Genomic DNA, 18,826 nt, shown 5'->3' with positions numbered 1-18,826 from the left:
CTTTTCTGATTCTTCCATAGATGATGCTGTGATCTATAATGGCTACATTAGGTTTGCTATGATTAAAATTGGAGTGTATTTGTTCCCTACTTTATAGCATTAAGTGTTCTCATTTTTTAAAAGTATATTTTTAGCTGCTTATAATTTTCATAACCAAATTTGAAATAACTGAGCAAAAACATTTCTAATTCTCCATCAGATGGTTGTAAAAAGGCGTGGTTCCACCAACAACTATTATGGGCGACGCTGTACACCTGTGAGCATGGATTCATATAGTATGGACAGTGTCTCTGTCTATCATTCTTTTAGACGTAAGAGCAAGAGAAGAGCCTCAGGCAGGTCTGTCAAGTCATACTTAAATCAGGCTTTTGATGATCCGGTAAGATTCCTATATAGTACTGTTAAACTTCTTCAATGATGATTTTGATATACACAGTTTTTTATGGTAATTACGTTGCTGATATTCATATTTCCTAGCCTTAAACTGAAAATATTTTTAACTGAACATCTTTCTCAATTTTTAATATCTTTCTAATATTGAGCTTCAATGAAAATTGATTCTGCTTGATGTGAACAATGGCTACTGTTCCCCAAATTGGAAAACTTTGGCTGGAAACCATAAAGCAGACACAGCATTAGATATACATTACTATCATATTATTCTGTTCCAAGATATTATTTTTTATCTAATTTCAGTAGGCTATTCTCATGTGTTTACTAATAATATTCATCCCTTTTGAGGCAGAGTTTTTTCAAGTAAGATTCTGCATCTGAAGAATTTGGAGATTAGATTATACCTTCTTAAAAATAAAGTTTGGCAAGTCACTGAATTTATGTCTGTTCATAGTGATGGAACATTCTCGAGTTACAGATGTGCTTTGAAAGTTAATGTATAATTTGTTAGAAATTCTATCAAATGTAAAACTTAGCTTTGCATGCAGAATAATTTTTTAGGGTAGAGATGCTTACTGCCCAGTAACCCAAATCTAAACAGAATATTCTCTAGATGTGTCATATGTTGCTGTTTTGTGATCATTAATTGTGTTTATGTAGTATATGGAGGGATTTTATAAATATCCTGGAAGTGTGTTTCAATGTATGTAGATATGCTACAGATATGATAGACCTCATTTGTAGTATATATCAAAGTCTTTAGGTGATAATATAAACAAGCACAAACCTATTTGAGAATATCAAAATATAGAAAACAAAAATGGAAGTAATGCATATTATTAATGCACAACTGGTTTTATCTATCAGAATGGACCTTCACGTCCCCTTAACTTTGCTAAGTTGACCCACTTCATCTCTGACATTGATGGTGTGTATGAGGAGTTTGGTACTATTCCTGTCAACATGCCCAAATATGATGAATTGCCAGTTGGTGTGGAGGACAAAAATAGGTGAGTTTACATAATTCATGATAAATATTTGGATGAGTGAGAAAACAGTATTGCTTAACACACTGTTCTTTTGATGACTAGTATTAACCTATCTAGATGGGGAAAATGAGCATGGTAACCAATTAGAGGTATTTTGAAGTGCTATCTTGAATTTGAAATGTAAATGCTACATCTTGCCAGAAAATGATAACAATAAAAGTTTTTTCAACTTATGTAGGAGTGTATGAAGACAATATTTAACTTATAACGTGAAATTTGGTGATCTTAGAACCAGAATTGATAAAAGAAAATGTAGGAAGGCATGAGATTAAATCCATGATGAACAGAATGGTATGGTTATATGAGATTGTTATATGGGATGAGGAAATTGATAGAAAGAGGCATAGATGAATGCCTGTTGAGATACAACAGTATGTCCATGTTGAACATCTAGCAAAGATGTTAGTGGCACAGCAATGTCATGATTAAGGGTATGAGGAAGAGCTAGAGTGTTAGTGCGGGATGGGTTCAGTTAATGACCTGATGAAGCCATGAGAAGTTCTAGATTGTATGCTGTTAAAGTACCTTACATGCAAAGATGGAAAGGTGAATCAAGATGCATATTTCACTTAATGGTCCACGTTAGTAAGCAAGCTGAATAATTATGGTACATTTTGTTTGAATAGAAAAGTCTTATAACTTTCTCACAGTGTACAATAGTTGAGATTATGTATTGATGGGCCTGTGCTTGTGATTGATTTTATACCTGATATACTTCAATCTTTGGTAAAAGGAGTTATAGATAACAAATAAACTAGAAAGAAATTGAGTCCAAATGTTTGATCACATTAATAACAACGCTGAGAAGCTACTTCCTCTCATAGACGAGGGGGCATTTCCAAACCATAGAAAATATAAAGAAAATTATTTAATACCCTCCTTAGGGACCTAAAGGACATGAGTGTGATCAAAATGAATTTTTTAAAACTGCTATGAACAAAACCATTTAGGATATTTGACCAAGCCCATGGATCCCAGAAATCAGGAATTTTTTAGGTATGCTCAGTTAATATGCTGGACAATATGGAATTATAAGAAAGATTTCAATATACCTGTAGGATTAGGTCCTGGAAGCTCAGCTGAGAGTCAGAACCAATTGATTATTCTTTAGCAGATTTTATTTTTATTTACTGAATACCACCTTTGAATATGAATATTTTTAGATTCTAAACTTTTGTCATATGTGCTAATCTACTATCCTTTGATAGGTATGCAAATGTGATACCTGTGCCAGAGACACGAGTACTCCTAAAGCTACTCAAGGATTGTCATAACTCTGAATACATCAATGCCAATCATGTTCGGGGTGCTAGAAATGAATCAAAGTACTACATTGCTACACAGGTAAGTTGTTTTGTTAATAGTACAGACAAAGTAATAACACCCTGCAGATCACTATAAGCTGACATATATCTATCTTTACATTTAGCTAGTCAGTTGCAGCTGTTATATATATTCTTAGGTTTTCTTAATGTGTAGAATAGATGTTCCTTATCATGAAACTCTCATAAAAACACATCTAATGATGTTATTGGTTAGATCACTGTCAAAATGAATAACATCATCCACTCTTTAGATACAACAAAGAGTCGAGTCATCTTTGAATTCTAGGAGAAAAATAGATAAAAGAGATCATAAAGTACAATTCAGAACTGTGTTATCATTACTCTAGGCCCGAGAGTCATGGTGTTACCCAATCTTTATCCAGAGGCTCATACAGCCTTAGGTGGCACTAAATGCAATAGCATGGAAATATGAACTCCTTTGATATGAATTCTTTTCACTCATCGTGTAACCTCAAACAGGGAGACTCTGGTAACACTATTTCTACAATATAGATTATATAGAAATCTTATTCATTCTGTGCAGAAATCATTAGGTGTCAAAGATTACAGAAATACCATCAGAAACTATTATATAATTTGAAAAGGCTTGCCATTCAAGCCCTCAAATAGTGAACTTTATGAAGATGCAATCTAAGTGAGACCTCGTAGCAAATTTAAAAAGTCATATCTTAAACAAAGATGGAGGATGAGGCACATCCAGATTAAGAATGGTAAAACATTGTCTGATATGATCAAGATAGGCCTGCTTGAAAATACGGTACAGCAATGTATAATGTATTCACCATTACTGAGGTGATGCAGATGGCATTTATCATTTAAGTTTTAAAAGTTACAAATTTGATGATTACTTAGATGAACAGATGGAATACTTACTTTTCTGATTTAAGCTAGATGTAATGAAAAGAGGGCCTAAAAGTACATGCATATATCTTTATGCATAAGTAGGTATCTAGGTTTCAGATTTTTATCAAAACAGGGAAATCCTGGTGAACCTTTCTAGCACAATGAGACAACCTTAGCCCATATTAAAGATATAGGATGATTTTTAAACACTTTCAATGTGTCTTTGATAAGGTGTGTATTGAATCCATGAATATCATGAATCATATGTATCAAAGAAATTGCCATACCCATTTTTTGACATTTGGTTAAAGGTCGTAGTTAGATACTTCAAACTCAGTAAAGGACATATCTATTTGTTTCTTTCGTACACGTTTACCATTTTCTGCATTAGAGATGTAGCACCAGGAACAGATGAAGACAGGCTTCATTCACTCGCATCCATTTTCTAGAACATACAGTCAGTTGGATACCCAGTAGTTATGAGACTTTCCAAGAAAGTCATAATCCACTTATTGTGCAGCACCATATTGCATGTAACATCAGGCAAAGTTTTGCACATATTTCCAAAAAGTGTAGATTCTGCATTCATTTCTAATGATTTATGAATGTTTCAGGCCCCCTTAGATGATACTGTAGCTGACTTCTGGAGGATGATATGGGAACAAGAAACAAAGGTAGTAGTGATGCTAACAGATTTTGTGGAGAAAGGCATTGACAAGTGTGCAGATTACCTCCCACCTTCAGAAACATTAGATTGCCACAGATTATATGGTGATTTCCAGGTCAGTTTGATACTTATGATATTTCATAATTACTTTCTAAAAATCATTGTACCACCTGTTTTATTTTTTGCAAATTTTATGGGTAACAATTGATATTGCATTACTTTTAAAATGCTATATTGCATTTTTCTAGGCCTGATTTGCTAACTGAAGATGCACAAGTTTACATATTTAATCCGGATATTTTTTAGACCATAAACCAAGTGGAAACACAATATGATAACAAAAATCTCCAAGCCATCACAAAAAATGGATTGTTGTCCTATTAAAGACTGTACAAGTACAGATTTTCATTTTTAAACAAAATCAATAATTGAAAGAGAACACTTCTTTTGAAGTCATATTTATTTTCTGAGGCGTCAGAAATGTTTAGCATTAGATTGTCTGTACATGCAGAAAATTCTTTATGACTAAATAATTTTCAATATGCAGATCCGACTAGTCAGACAAGCAGATAGTCAGAACGTTAAGGCATGTCGAAAATTTTATGATATAAAATTAAAATGTAAAGCTGGTAATTATTTCTATATCAATACAAACACATTGAGTATATTTAAGATATCAGCCCCAGGCCAAGTGTCAGAACAGAAAAAATTCTTATCCTTGAATAGGAGGGTTTAATACTCAGAGAAGGCCAAGTAGGCTTATTTAGTCTCATATTGTGTGTTGGATTCTCATGATATATACTTGCAGTGCAATCCTTGCTGAGGAAGAAAAGATACTATCATTGCTTCATTATCCTGAACATTTTTCAGTGTTTTCAATATATCTCCATCATTGCCAGTTTATGACACTCAGTTTTTAGATAAGTAATTTCTTATCCTCCAAATGGTTTACTCCTATAGAATTTTTGTTGACTTTAGCCATATTGTTTTGAAACTTGTGGATATAACATTAGAACTAATCTTAACTTGTGATTATTGCATCACTTATCTATTGTGCCTATTGCCCTGATTATGTCTTACACAATTGTTCTCTATTTTTTTCACCCTTGAAGGAGTTTGAACATGGATTCAAATCAAATTAGTTTCTATCCAAATTTGTATTCCTTGATATTTCCTCAGGTAACCCTCAAGTCTCGAGACATGAGAGAAAAATTTGTGGTTTCAAATGTTCAGCTCAAGAACCTGGAAAATAACCTAGTGCGTGAGGTTGCCCATATGTGGTTCACTGGATGGCCTTCATCTGGAGTACCCAATGAAGAGACGGCATTTATATCCTTCATCCTTGATGTAAGAAGGACACGTAAAAAGCTTAGGGCAAAGGGTCCTGTTGTTGTACACTGTAGGTAAGCAAAATGAAGGGATTCTTGATTAAATATTTTTGTTTATCCTTTAAATAACAATAGCATGAATGGAGGAAAACCTATCTAAAAGTACCAACAATGAAATTTTGCCAACATGCAGCATGTAGTGCTTGTCCTGTAACTTTTTTGACATTAACAATAGTGTTTTTCTCTACTACCAAGTGTATCATACATTTTATTCCTGGGTTCATCTGGAACTGGTTTTAGTCATTTTCAAAGATTCCTATTAATTTTTCCGTTATTATTCCATGTAGATATCTTATTTTACATTGCAGGACTTTAAAATGCTTTTCCATCTTTTTTGTTATCGTACCCTTTCATTACTTAGTCAAACCACCTCGCACCATATATATATATATATATATATATATATATATATATATATATATATATATATATATATATATATATATATATCTGGGGATAGGGGAGAAAGAATCTTTCCCATGTATTCCCTGCATGTCGCAGAAGGAATCCTCCCTCCTGTTATTAATTTTTCAAAAGAAGTAACAGAGAAGGGAGCCAAGTGAGGATTTTCCCCTCTAAGGCTGCATCATTCTATTCTTAATGCTACCTTACTAATGTGGGAAATAGCGAATATGAAATATATATATATATATATATATATATATATATATATATATATATATATATATATATATATATATACATGGAGAGAATGAGTGAGGAAAGATTGACCAAGAGGATATATGTGTCGGAGGTGGAGAAAGAATACTTCCCACGTCTTCCCTGCGTGTCGTAGAAGGCGACTAAAAGGGAAGGGAGTTGGGGGGGCTGGAAATCCTCCCCTCTTCTTTTCCCCCCCCCCCCCCAAAAGAAGGAACAGAGAAGGGGGCCAGGTGAGGATATTCTATCAAAGGCCCAGTCCTCTGTTCTTAATGCTACCTCGCTAATGCGGGAAATGGCGAATAGTATGAAAGAAAGAAAATATATATGTGTGTGAAGCGTCAACCCTACTGACCATTTGTACTCGTACAGGAGAGAAACCATATTCCTGTTCTTTTTGTCCATGCCATGATTCTCATAGATCAACTTTTCAGTTCCACATGTTGAAGCATCAAACATGATTATGTAGCAAATGATGATTTGATATATGTCTGCCATTTAGGGCTGATGTATAGGAAATGTAACTTGAAAATAATTGAAACCTTAAGAAGATTGCCCTTATCTTTATTCTTGGCTTGTTGCCTGCGTTGCTGTACGTCAGGTTTAATGTCTTTCTTGATATGTAGTTACTATACCTCTTTTTCTGATATTTTACGTTATTTAGGGTTAATAAGTTTTTCAGTATCCTTTTGGTTACCAGTAAAGATGTCAAATTCTTTAGGATAAGAAATTTAAGAATGATAGAAATTGATAAAGAATTCATGTGCATATATATATATATATATATATATATATATATATATATATATATATATATATATATATATATATATATATCTAACGCGGGAAATGGCGAATAGTTTGAAAGAAGGAACAGAAGAATTGGGCCAGGTGAGGGTATTCCCTCAAAGGCCCAGTCCTCTGTTCTTAACGCTACCTCGGTAATGCGGGAAATGGCAAATAGTTTGAAAGAAGAAAGAATATATATATATATATATATATATATATATATATATATATATATATATATATATATATATCTCCCTTACCCTTTCATTACATACCCGATCAAACCACCTCACACCACATATTGTCCTCAAACATTTCATTTCCAACACATACACCCTCCTCCATACAACCCGATCTATAGCCCATGCCTTGCAACCATATAACATTGCAGAAGCTACTCTTCCTTCAAACGTACCCATTTTTTCTCTCTGAGATAACGTTCTCTCCTTCCACACATTCTTCATTGCTCCCAGAAACCTCTCCCCACCCTGTGACACTCCTGCTTCCATGGTTCAATTTGCTGCCAAGTTCACTCCCAGATATCTCAAACACTCCACTTCCTCCAATTTTTCTCCATTCAAACTTACATTCCAATTAACTTGTCCATCAACCCTTCTGAACATTTGTACTCATACAGAAGAGAAACCATTCAAACTTACATTCCAATTAACTTGTTCATCAACCCTTCTGAACATTTGTACTTATACAGGAGAGAAACCATTCAAACTTACATTCCAATTAACTTGTCCCTCAACCCTTCTGAACATTTGTGTTCATACAGGAGAGAAACCATTCAAACTTGCATTCCAATTAACTTGTCCCTCAACACTTCTGAACATTTGTACTCATACAGGAGAGAAACCATTCAAACTTACATTCCAATTAACTTGTCCATCAACCCTTCTGAACATTTGTACTCATACAGGAGAGAAACCATTCAAACTTACATTCCAATTAACTTGTCCCTCAACCCTTCTGAACATTTGTACTCATACAGGAGAGAAACCATTCAAATTTGCATTTCAATTAACTTGTCCCTCAACCCTTCTGAACATTTGTACTTATACAGGAGAGAAACCATTCAAACTTACATTCCAATTAACTTGTCCCTCAACCCTTCTGAACATTTGTACTCATTTTTTTTTTTTTTTTTTTTATACTTTGTCGCTGTCTCCCGCGTTTGCGAGGTAGCGCAAGGAAACAGACGAAAGAAATGGCCCAACCCCCCCCCCCCCATACACATGTACATACACACGTCCACACACGCAAATATACATACCTACACAGCTTTCCATGGTTTACCCCAGACGCTTCACATGCCTTGCTTCAATCCACTGACAGCACGTCAACCCCTGTATACCACATGACTCCAATTCACTCTATTTCTTGCCCTCCTTTCACCCTCCTGCATGTTCAGGCCCCGATCACACAAAATCTTTTTCACTCCATCTTTCCACCTCCAATTTGGTCTCCCTCTTCTCCTCGTTCCCTCCACCTCCGACACATATATCCTCTTGGTCAATCTCTCCTCACTCATTCTCTCCATGTGCCCAAACCATTTCAAAACACCCTCTTCTGCTCTCTCAACCACGCTCTTTTTATTTCCACACATCTCTCTTACCCTTACGTTACTTACTCGATCAAACCACCTCACACCACACATTGTCCTCAAACATCTCATTTCCAGCACATCCATCCTCCTGCGCACATCTCTATCCATAGCCCACGCCTCGCAACCATACAACATTGTTGGAACCACTATTCCCTCAAACATACCCATTTTTGCTTTCCGAGATAATGTTCTCGACTTCCACACATTTTTCAAGGCTCCCAAAATTTTCGCCCCCTCCCCCATCCTATGATCCACTTCCGCTTCCATGGTTCCATCCGCTGACAGATCCACTCCCAGATATCTAAAACACTTCACTTCCTCCAGTTTTTCTCCATTCAAACTCACCTCCCAATTGACTTGACCCTCACCCCTACTGTACCTAATAACCTTGCTCTTATTCACATTTACTCTCAGCTTTCTTCTTCCACACACTTTACCAAACTCAGTCACCAGCTTCTGCAGTTTCTCACATGAATCAGCCACCAGCGCTGTATCATCAGCGAACAACAACTGACTCACTTCCCAAGCTCTCTCATCCCCAACAGACTTCATACTTGCCCCTCTTTCCAGGACTCTTGCATTTACCTCCCTTACAACCCCATCCATAAACAAATTAAACAACCATGGAGACATCACACACCCCTGCCGCAAACCTACATTCACTGAGAACCAATCACTTTCCTCTCTTCCTACACGTACACATGCCTTACATCCTCGATAAAAACTTTTCACTGCTTCCAACAACTTGCCTCCCACACCATATATTCTTAATACCTTCCACAGAGCATCTCTATCAACTCTATCATATGCCTTCTCCAGATCCATAAATGCTACATACATACATTTGTACTCATACAGGAGAGAAACCATTCAAACTTACATTCCAATTAACTTGTCCATCAACCCTTCTAAACATTTGTACTCATACAGGAGAGAAACCTTTCAAACTTATATTCCAATTAACTCCTCCCTCAACCCTTCTGAACATTTGTACTCATACAGGAGAGAAACCAATCAAACTTACATCCCAATTAACTTGTCCCTCAACCCTTCTGAACATTTGTATTCATACAGGAGAGAAACCATTCAAACTTGCATTCCAATTAACTTGTCCATCAATCCTTCTGAACATTTCTGCTCATACAGGAGAGAAACCATTCAAACTTGCATTCCAATTAACTTGTCCCTCAACCCTTCTGAACATTTGTACTCATACAGGAGAGAAACCACTCAAACTTACATTCCAATTAACTTGTCCCTCAACCCTTCTGAACATTTGTACTCATACAGGAGAGAAACCATTCAAACTTACATTCCAATTAACTTGTCCCTCAACCCTTCTGAACATTTGTACTCATACAGGAGAGAAACCATTCAAACTTGCATTCCAATTAACTTGTCCCTCAACCATTCTGAACATTTGTACTCATACAGGAGAGAAACCATTCTAGACTTATATTCCAATTAACTTGTCCCTCAAACCTTCCAAACATTTGTACTCATACAGGAGAGAAACCATTCAAACTTACATTCCAATTAACTTGTTCCTCAACCCTTCTGAACATTTGTACTCATACAGGAGAGAAACCATGCAAACTTGCATTCCAATTAACTTGTCCCTCAACCCTTCTGAACATTTGTACTCATACAGGAGAGAAACCATTCAAACTTGCATTCCAATTAACTTGTCCATCAACCCTTCTGAACATTTGTTCTCATACAGGAGAGAAACCATTCAAACTTACATTCCAATTAACTTGTCCCTCAACCCTTCTGAACATTTGTACTCATACAGGAGAGAAACCATTCAAACTTGCATTCCAATTAACTTGTCCCTCAACCCTTCTGAACATTTGTACTCATACAGGAGAGAAACCATTCAAACTTGCATTTCAATTAGCTTGTCTCTCAACCCTTCTGAACATTTGTACTCATACAGGAGAGAAAAATTTCAAACTTACATTCCAATTAATTTGTCCCTCGACCATTCTGAACATTTGCATTCATACAGGAGAGAAACCATTCAAACTTGCATTCCAATTAACTTGTCCCTCAACCCTTCTAAACATTTGTACTCATACAGGAGAGAAACCATTCAGACTTACATTCCAATTAACTTGTCCCTCAACCCTTCTGAACATTTGTTCTCATACAGGAGAGAAACCATTCAAACTTACATTCCAATTAACTTTTCCCTCAACCCTTCTGAACATTTGTACTCATACAGGAGAGAAACCATTCAAACTTACATTCCAGTTAACTTGTCCCTCAACCCTTCTGAACATTTGTACTCATACAGGAGAGAAACCATTCAAACTTGCATTCCAATTAACTTGTCCCTCAACCCTTCTGAACATTTGTACTCATACAGGAGAGAAACCCTTCAAACTTACATTCCAATTAACTTGTCTCTCAATCCTTCTGAACATTTGTACTCATACAGGAGAGAAACCATTCAAACTTGCATTTCAATTAACTTGTCCATCAACCCTTCTGAACATTTGTACTCATACAGGAGAGAAAAATTTCAAACTTACATTCTAATTAACTTGTCCCTCAACCCTTCTGAACATTTGTACTCATACAGGAGAGAAACCCTTCAAACTTACATTCCAATTAACTTGTCCCTCAACCCTTCCAAACATTTGTACTAATACAGGAGAGAAACCATTCAAACTTACATTCCAATTAACTTGTCCCTCAACCCTTCTGAACATTTGTACTCATACAGGAGAGAAACCATTCAAACTTGCATTCCAATTAACTTGTCCCTCAACCCTTCTGAACATTTGTACTCATACAGGAGAGAAACCATTCAAACTTGCATTCCAATTAACTTGTCCATCAACCCTTCTGAACATTTGTACTCATACAGGAGAGAAACCATTCAAACTTACATTCCAATTAACTTTTCCCTCAACCCTTCTGAACATTTGTACTCATACAGGAGAGAAACCATTCAAACTTGTATTCTGATTAACTTGTCCCTCAACCCTTCTGAACATTTGTACTCATACAGGAGAGAAACCATTCAAACTTACATTCCAGTTAACTTGTCCCTCAACCCTTCTGATCATTTGTACTCATACAGGAGAGAAACCATTCAAACTTACTCCAATTAACTTGTCCCTCACAATTAACTTGTCCCTTAACCCTTCTGAACATTTGTACTCATACAGGAGAGATACCATTCAAACTTGCATTTCAATTAACTTGTCCCTCAACCCTTCTGAACATTTGTACTCATACAGGAGAGAAAAATTTCAAACTTACATTCCAGTTAACTTGTCCCTCAACCCTTCTGAACATTTGTACTCATACAAGAGAGAAACCATTCAAACTTACATTCCAAATATCTTGTCCCTCAACCCTTCTGAATATTTGTATTCATACAGGAGAGAAACCATTCAAACTTACATTACAGTTAACTTGTCCATCAACCCTTCTGAACATTTGTACTCATTCAGGAGAGAAACCATTCAAACTTGCATTCCAATTAACTTGTCCCTCAACCCTTCTGAACATTTGTACTCATACAGGAGAGAAATCATTCAAACTTACATTCCAATTAACTTGTCCCTTAACCCTTCTGAACATTTGTACTGATACAGGAGAGAAACCATATTCCTGTTCTTTTAGTCCATACCATGCATCTCATAGATCACCATTACAGTTTTGCATGTTGAAGCATCACACGATTATATAGAATATATGACTGCCATTTAGGGCTGATGTATCAGGAAGTATAACTTGAAAATGATCGAAATCTTAATGAATTTGGCCTTAACTCTGTTCTTGGCCTGTTGCCTGCTTTGCTGTGCATCAGGTTTAAAGTCTTTCTCGTTGTGCATTTTTCTGATATTTTACTTTATTTAGGGTTAGGTTTTTCAGTATCCTTTTGGTTACCAGTAAAGTCATCAAATTTTTTTAGGATAAGAAATTTAAGAATGATAGAAAAGCTGATATATTATTGATTAATTCATGTGCATATATTACATATATATATTTTCTATTTACATATTCGCCATTTCCTGTGTTGGCAAGGTAGTGTTAAGAACAAAGGACTGAGCCTTAGAGGGAAAATTCTCACTTAGTCCCCTTCTCTGTTCCTTCTTTGGGAAAAGTAAAAACTGGAGAGGAAGATTTCCAGCCCCTGCTCCCTACCCTTTTAGTCACCTTTTACGACACACAGGGAATACATGGGAAGCATTCTCTCTCCCCTATCCCCAGGGAGAACGTGTGTGTGTGTGTATATATATATATATATATATATATATATATATATATATATATATATATATATATATATATGGGAATAAATAAAGGCAGACAGTATGAATTATGTACATGTGTATATATGTATATGTCTGTGGGTGTATATATATGTGCACATTGAGATGTATAGGCATGTATATTTGCATGTGTGGACGTGTATGTATATACATGTGTATGGGGGTGGGTTGGGCCATTTCTTTTGTCTGTTTCCTTGCGCTACCTGGCAGACGCGGGAGACCGACAAAGCAAAATAAATATAAATAAATATAATCATTATTATTTCTTCTATTTTTTTATTATACTTAATCGCTGTCTCCTGCGTTAGCGAGGTAGGGCAAGGACACAGACGAATATGCCCAAACCATTTCCCCATACCCTCTTCTGCTCTCTCAACCACACTTTTCATTTTCACACACCTCCCTTACGCTTTCATTACTTACCTGATCAAACCACCTCACACCACATATTGTCCTCAAACATTTCATTTCCAACACATTCACCCTCCTCCATACAACCCGATCTATAGCCCATACCTTGCAACTATAAAACATTGTTAGAATTACTATTCCTTCAAACATACCCATTTTTTCTCTCTGAGATAACGTTCTCTCCTTCCACACATTCTTCATTGCTCCCAGAAACCTCTCCCCTTCCCCCACCCTGTGACTCACTTCTGCTTCCATGGTTCCATTTGCTGCCAAGTCCACTCCCAGATATCTAAACCACTCCACTTCCTCCAATTTTTCTCCATTCAAACTTACATTCCAATTAACTTGTCCTTCAACCCTTCTGAACATTTGTACTCATACTGGAGAGAAACCATATTCTTGTTTTTTTTTTGTCTTTATCATGCTTCTCATAGATCACCATTACAGTTCCACATGTTGAAGCATCACACATGATTATATAGAAAATTATTTGATATGTCTGCCATTTAGGGCTGATGTATAAGGAAGTATAACTTGAAAATGATAGAAATCTTGATAAAATTGTCCTTAACTCTGTTCTTGGCCTTTTGCCTGCTTTGCTGTGCATCACTTTTAATGTCTTCCTTGATATGCAATTACTACACTTCTTTTTCTGATATTCTATTTCATTTGGGGTTGATAAGATTTTCAGTATCCTTTTGGTTACCAGTAAGGACATAAAATTTTTTAAGGATAAGAAATTTAAGAATGGTAGAAAAGCTGATATATTATTGATAAAGAATTCATGTGAATATACTACATATATGTATACACATATATATTTTCTTTTATACATGTTCACCATTTCCTGTGTTAGCAAGGTAGTGTTAAGAAGAAAGGACTGAGCTTTAGAGGGCAAATCCTCACTTAGCTCCATTCTCTGTTCCTTCTTTCGAAAAGTAAAAACGGGAGTGGAAGACTTCCAGACCCCTGCTCCCTCCCCTTTTAGTCGCCTTTTACGACACACAGGAAATAATTGGGAAATATTCTTTCTCCCCTATCCCAGGGATAATATAATATATATATATATATATATATATATATATATATATATATATATATATATATTTTCAGCCCCCCCGCTCCCTCCCCTTTTAGTTGCCTTCTATGACACGCAAGGAATACGTGGGAAATATTCTTTCTCCCCTCCCCTATCCCTAGGGATAATACATATATATATATATATATATAGAGAGAGAGAGAGAGAGAGAGAGAGAGAGAGAGAGAGAGAGAGAGAGAGAGAGAGAGAGAGAGAGAGAGAGAGAGAGAGGGGGGATAGGGGAGAAAGAATACTTCCCATGTATTCCCTGCGTGTCGTAGAAGGTGACTAAAAGGGGAGGGAGCAGGGGGCTGGAAATCCTCCCCTCTCATTATTTTTTTTTTTCAATTTTCCAAAAGAAGGAACAGAGAAGGGGGCCAGGTGATAAAGGCCCAGTTCTCTGTTCTTAACGCTAACTCGCTAACACGGGAAATGGCGAATAGTTTGAAAGATAGGGAGGGAGGTAGTATGTTTGAGGAAAGGAACCTGGATGTTTTGGCTCTGAGTGAAACAAAGCTCAAGGGTAAAGGGGAAGAGTGGTTTGGGAATGTCTTGGGGGTAAAGTCAGGGGTTAGTGAGAGGACAAGAGCAAGGGAAGGAGTAGCACTACTCCTGAAACAGGAGTTGTGGGAGTATGTCATAGAGTGTTAGAAAGTAAATTCTAGAATAATATGGGTAAAACTGAAAGTTGATGGAGAGAGATGGGTGATTATTGGTGCATATGCACCTGGGCATGAGAAGAAAGATTATGAGAGGCAAGTGTTTTGGGAGCAGCTGAATGAGTGTGTGAGTGGCTTTGATGCACAAGACCGGGTTATAGTGAAGGGTGATTTGAATGCAAAGGTGAGTAATGTGGCAGTTGAGGGAATAACTGGTATACATGGGGTGTTCAGTGTTGTAAATGGAAATGGTGAAGAGCTTGTAGATTTATGTGCTGAAAAAGGACTGGTGATTGAGAATACCTGGTTTAAAAAGTGAGATATACATAAGTATACGTATGTAAGTAGGAGAGATGGCCAGAGAGTGTTATTGGATTACGTGTTAATTGATAGGCACGCGAAAGAGAGACTTTTGGATGTTAATGTGCTGAGAGGTGCAGCTGGAGGGATGTCTGATCATTATCTTGTGGAGGCGAAGGTGAAGATTTGTAGGGGTTTTCAGAAAAGAAGAGAGAATGTTGGGGTGAAGAGAGTGGTGAGAGTAAGTGAGCTTGGGAAGGAGACTTGTGTGAGGAAGTACCTGGAAAGACTAAGTACAGAATGGAAAAAGGTGAGAACAAAGGAGGTAAGGGGAGTGGGGGAGGAATGGGATGTATTTAGGGAAGCAGTGATGGCTTGCGCAAAAGATGCTTGTGGTATGAGAAGCGTGGGAGGTGGGTTGATTAGAAAGGGTAGTGAGTGGTGGGATGAAGAAGTAAGATTATCAGTGAAATAGAAGAGAGAGGCATTTGGACGATTTTTGCAGGGAAAAAATGCAAATGAGTGGGAGATGTATAAAAGAAAGAGACAGGAGGTCAAGAGAAAGGTGCAAGAGGTGAAAAAGAGGGCAAATGAGAGTTGAGGTGAGAGAGCATCATTAAATTTTAGGGAGAATAAAAAGATGTTTTGGAAGGAGGTAAATAAAGTGCGTTAGACAAGGGAGCAAATGGGAACTTCAGTGAAGGGGGCTAATGGGGAGGTGATAACAAGTAGTGGTGATGTGAGAAGAGATGGAGTGAGTATTTTGAAGGTTTGTTGAATGTGTTTGATGATAGAGTGGCAGATATAGGGTGTTTTGGTCGAGGTGTTGTGCAAAGTGAGAGGGTTAGGGAAAATGATTTGGTAAACAGAGAAGAGGTAGTAAAAGCTTTGCAGAAGATGAAAGCCGGCAAGGCAGCAGGTTTGGATGGTATTGCAGTGGAATTTATTAAAAAAGGGGGTGACTGTATTGTTGACTGGTTGGTAAGGTTATTTAATGTATGTATGATTCATGGTGAGGTGCCTGAGGATTGGCGGAATGCTGGCATAGTGCCATTGTACAAAGGCAAAGGGGATAAGAGTGAATGCTCAAATTACAGAGGTATAAGTTTGTTGAGTATTCCTGGTAAATTATATGGGAGGGTATTGATTAAGAGGGTGAAGGCATGTACAGAGCATCAGATTGGGGAAGAGCAGTGTGGTTTCAGAAGTGGTAGAGGATGTGTGGATCAGGTGTTTGCTTTGAAGGATGTATGTGAGAAATACTTAGAAAAGCAAATGGATTTGTATGTAGCATTTATGGATCTGGAGAAGGCATATGATAGAGTTGATAGAGATGCTCTGTGGAAGGTATTAAGAATATATGGTGTGGGAGGCAAGTTGTGAAAAGTTTTTATCAAGGATGTAAGGCATGTGTACGTGTAGGAAGAGAGGAAAGTGATTGGTTCTCAGTGAATGTAGGTTTGCGGCAGGGGTGTGTGATGTCTCCATGGTTGTTTAATTTGTTTATGGATGGGGTTGTTAGAGAGGTGAATGCAAGAGTTTTGGAAAGAGGGGCAAGTATGCAGTCTGTTGTGGATGAGAGAGCTTGGGAAGTGAGTCAGTTGTTGTTCGCTGATGATACAGCGCTGGTGGCTGATTCATGTGAGAAACTGCAGAAGCTGGTGACTGAGTTTGGTAAAGTGTGTGAAAGAAGAAAGAGTAAATGTGAATAAGAGCAAGGTTATTAGGTACAGTAGGGTTGAAAGTCAAGTCAATTGGGAGGTAAGTTTGAATGGAGAAAAACTGGAGGAAGTAAAGTGTTTTAGATATCTGGGAGTGGATCTGGCAGCGGATGGAACCATGGAAGTGGAAGTGAATCATAGGGTGTGGGAGGGGGCGAAAATTCTGGGAGCCTTGAAGAATGTTTGGAAGTCGAGAACATTATCTCGGAAAGCAAAAATGGGTATGCTTGAAGGAATAGTAGTTCTAACAATGATGTATGGCTGCGAGGCGTGGGCTATGGATAGAGTTGTGCACAGGAGAGTGGATATGCTGGAAATGAGATGTTTGAGGACAATATGTGGTGTGAGGTGGTTTGATCGAGTAAGTAATGTAGGGGTAAGAAAGATTTGTGGAAATAAAGAGAGTGTGGTTGAGAGAGCAGAAGAGGGTGTTTTGAAATGGTTTGGTCACATGGAGAGAATGAGTGAGGAAAGATTGACCAAGAGGATATATGTGTCAGAGGTGGAGGGAACGAGGAAAAGTGGGAGACCAAATTGGAGGTGGAAAGATGGAGTGAAAAATATTTTGAGTGATCGGGGCCTGAACATGCAGGAGGGTGAAAGGCGTGCAAGGAATAGAGTGAATTGGAACGATGTGGTATACCGGGGTCGACGTGCTGTTAATGGATTGAACCAGGGCATGTGAAGCGTCTGGGTTAAACCATAGAGAGTTCTGTGGGGCCTGGATGTGGAAAGGGAGCTGTGGTTTCAGTGCATTATTACATGACAGCTAGAGACTGAGTGTGAACGAATGTGGCCTTCGTTGTCTTTTCCTAGCGCTACCTCGCACACACGAGGGGGGAGGGGGTTGTTATTCCATGTGTGGCGAGGTGGCGATGGGAATGAATAAAGGCAGACAGTATGAATTATGTACATGTGTATATATGTATATGTCTGTGTGTGTATATATATGTGTACATCGAGATGTATAGGTATGTATATTTGCATGTGTGGACATGTATGTATATACATGTGTATGTGGGTGGGTTGGGCCATTCTTTCGTCTGTTTCCTTGTGCTACCTCGCTAACGTGGGAGACAGCGACAAAGTAAAATAAAAAATAAATAATAATAAAGAAAAAAAAAAATATATATATATATATATATATATATATATATATATATATTTATTATTATTATATTTTTTTTTATCATACTTAATCGCCGTCTCCTGCGTTAGCGAGGTAGTGCAAGGAGACAGACAAATATGTCTAAACCATTTCAACACACCCTCTTATGCTATCTCAACCACACTCTTTTTATTTTCACACATCTCCCTTACCCTTTCATTACTTACTCGATCAAACCACCTCACACATATTGTCCTCAAACATTTCATTTCCAACACATCCACCCTCCTCCATACAACCCTATCTATTGCCCATGCCTTGCAACCATATAACATTACTGGAACTACTAATCCTTCAAACATACCCATTTTTTCTCTCTGAGATAACATTCTCTCCTTCCACACATTCTTCATTGCTCCCAGAAACTTCTCCCCACCCTGTGACTCACTTTTGCTTCCATGGTTCCATTCGCTGCCAAGTCCACTCCTAGATATCTAAAATACTTAACTT

General features: G+C 37.3%; 1 protein-coding gene across 6 annotated transcripts in view; it reads left to right on the top strand.

Annotated features, from left to right (window-relative positions):
- Positions 1-18,826, top strand: part of LOC139747631 (uncharacterized) — a 117,177-nt gene that overhangs the window by 94,192 nt on the left and 4,159 nt on the right. For all 6 annotated transcript variants that reach the window (XM_071660126.1, XM_071660128.1, XM_071660130.1 and 3 more), the window contains 5 exons: positions 200-379; positions 1,261-1,403; positions 2,651-2,786; positions 4,246-4,413; positions 5,478-5,701. In XM_071660126.1, the coding sequence (XP_071516227.1) occupies positions 200-379; positions 1,261-1,403; positions 2,651-2,786; positions 4,246-4,413; positions 5,478-5,701 (851 nt within the window). The remainder of the gene's footprint in view (positions 1-199; positions 380-1,260; positions 1,404-2,650; positions 2,787-4,245; positions 4,414-5,477; positions 5,702-18,826) is intronic.

This window comes from Panulirus ornatus, chromosome 69, assembly GCF_036320965.1.
Source record: "Panulirus ornatus isolate Po-2019 chromosome 69, ASM3632096v1, whole genome shotgun sequence".
Taxonomy (NCBI): domain Eukaryota; kingdom Metazoa; phylum Arthropoda; class Malacostraca; order Decapoda; family Palinuridae; genus Panulirus; species Panulirus ornatus.
This window is presented reverse-complemented; position numbering and strand designations above follow the sequence as displayed.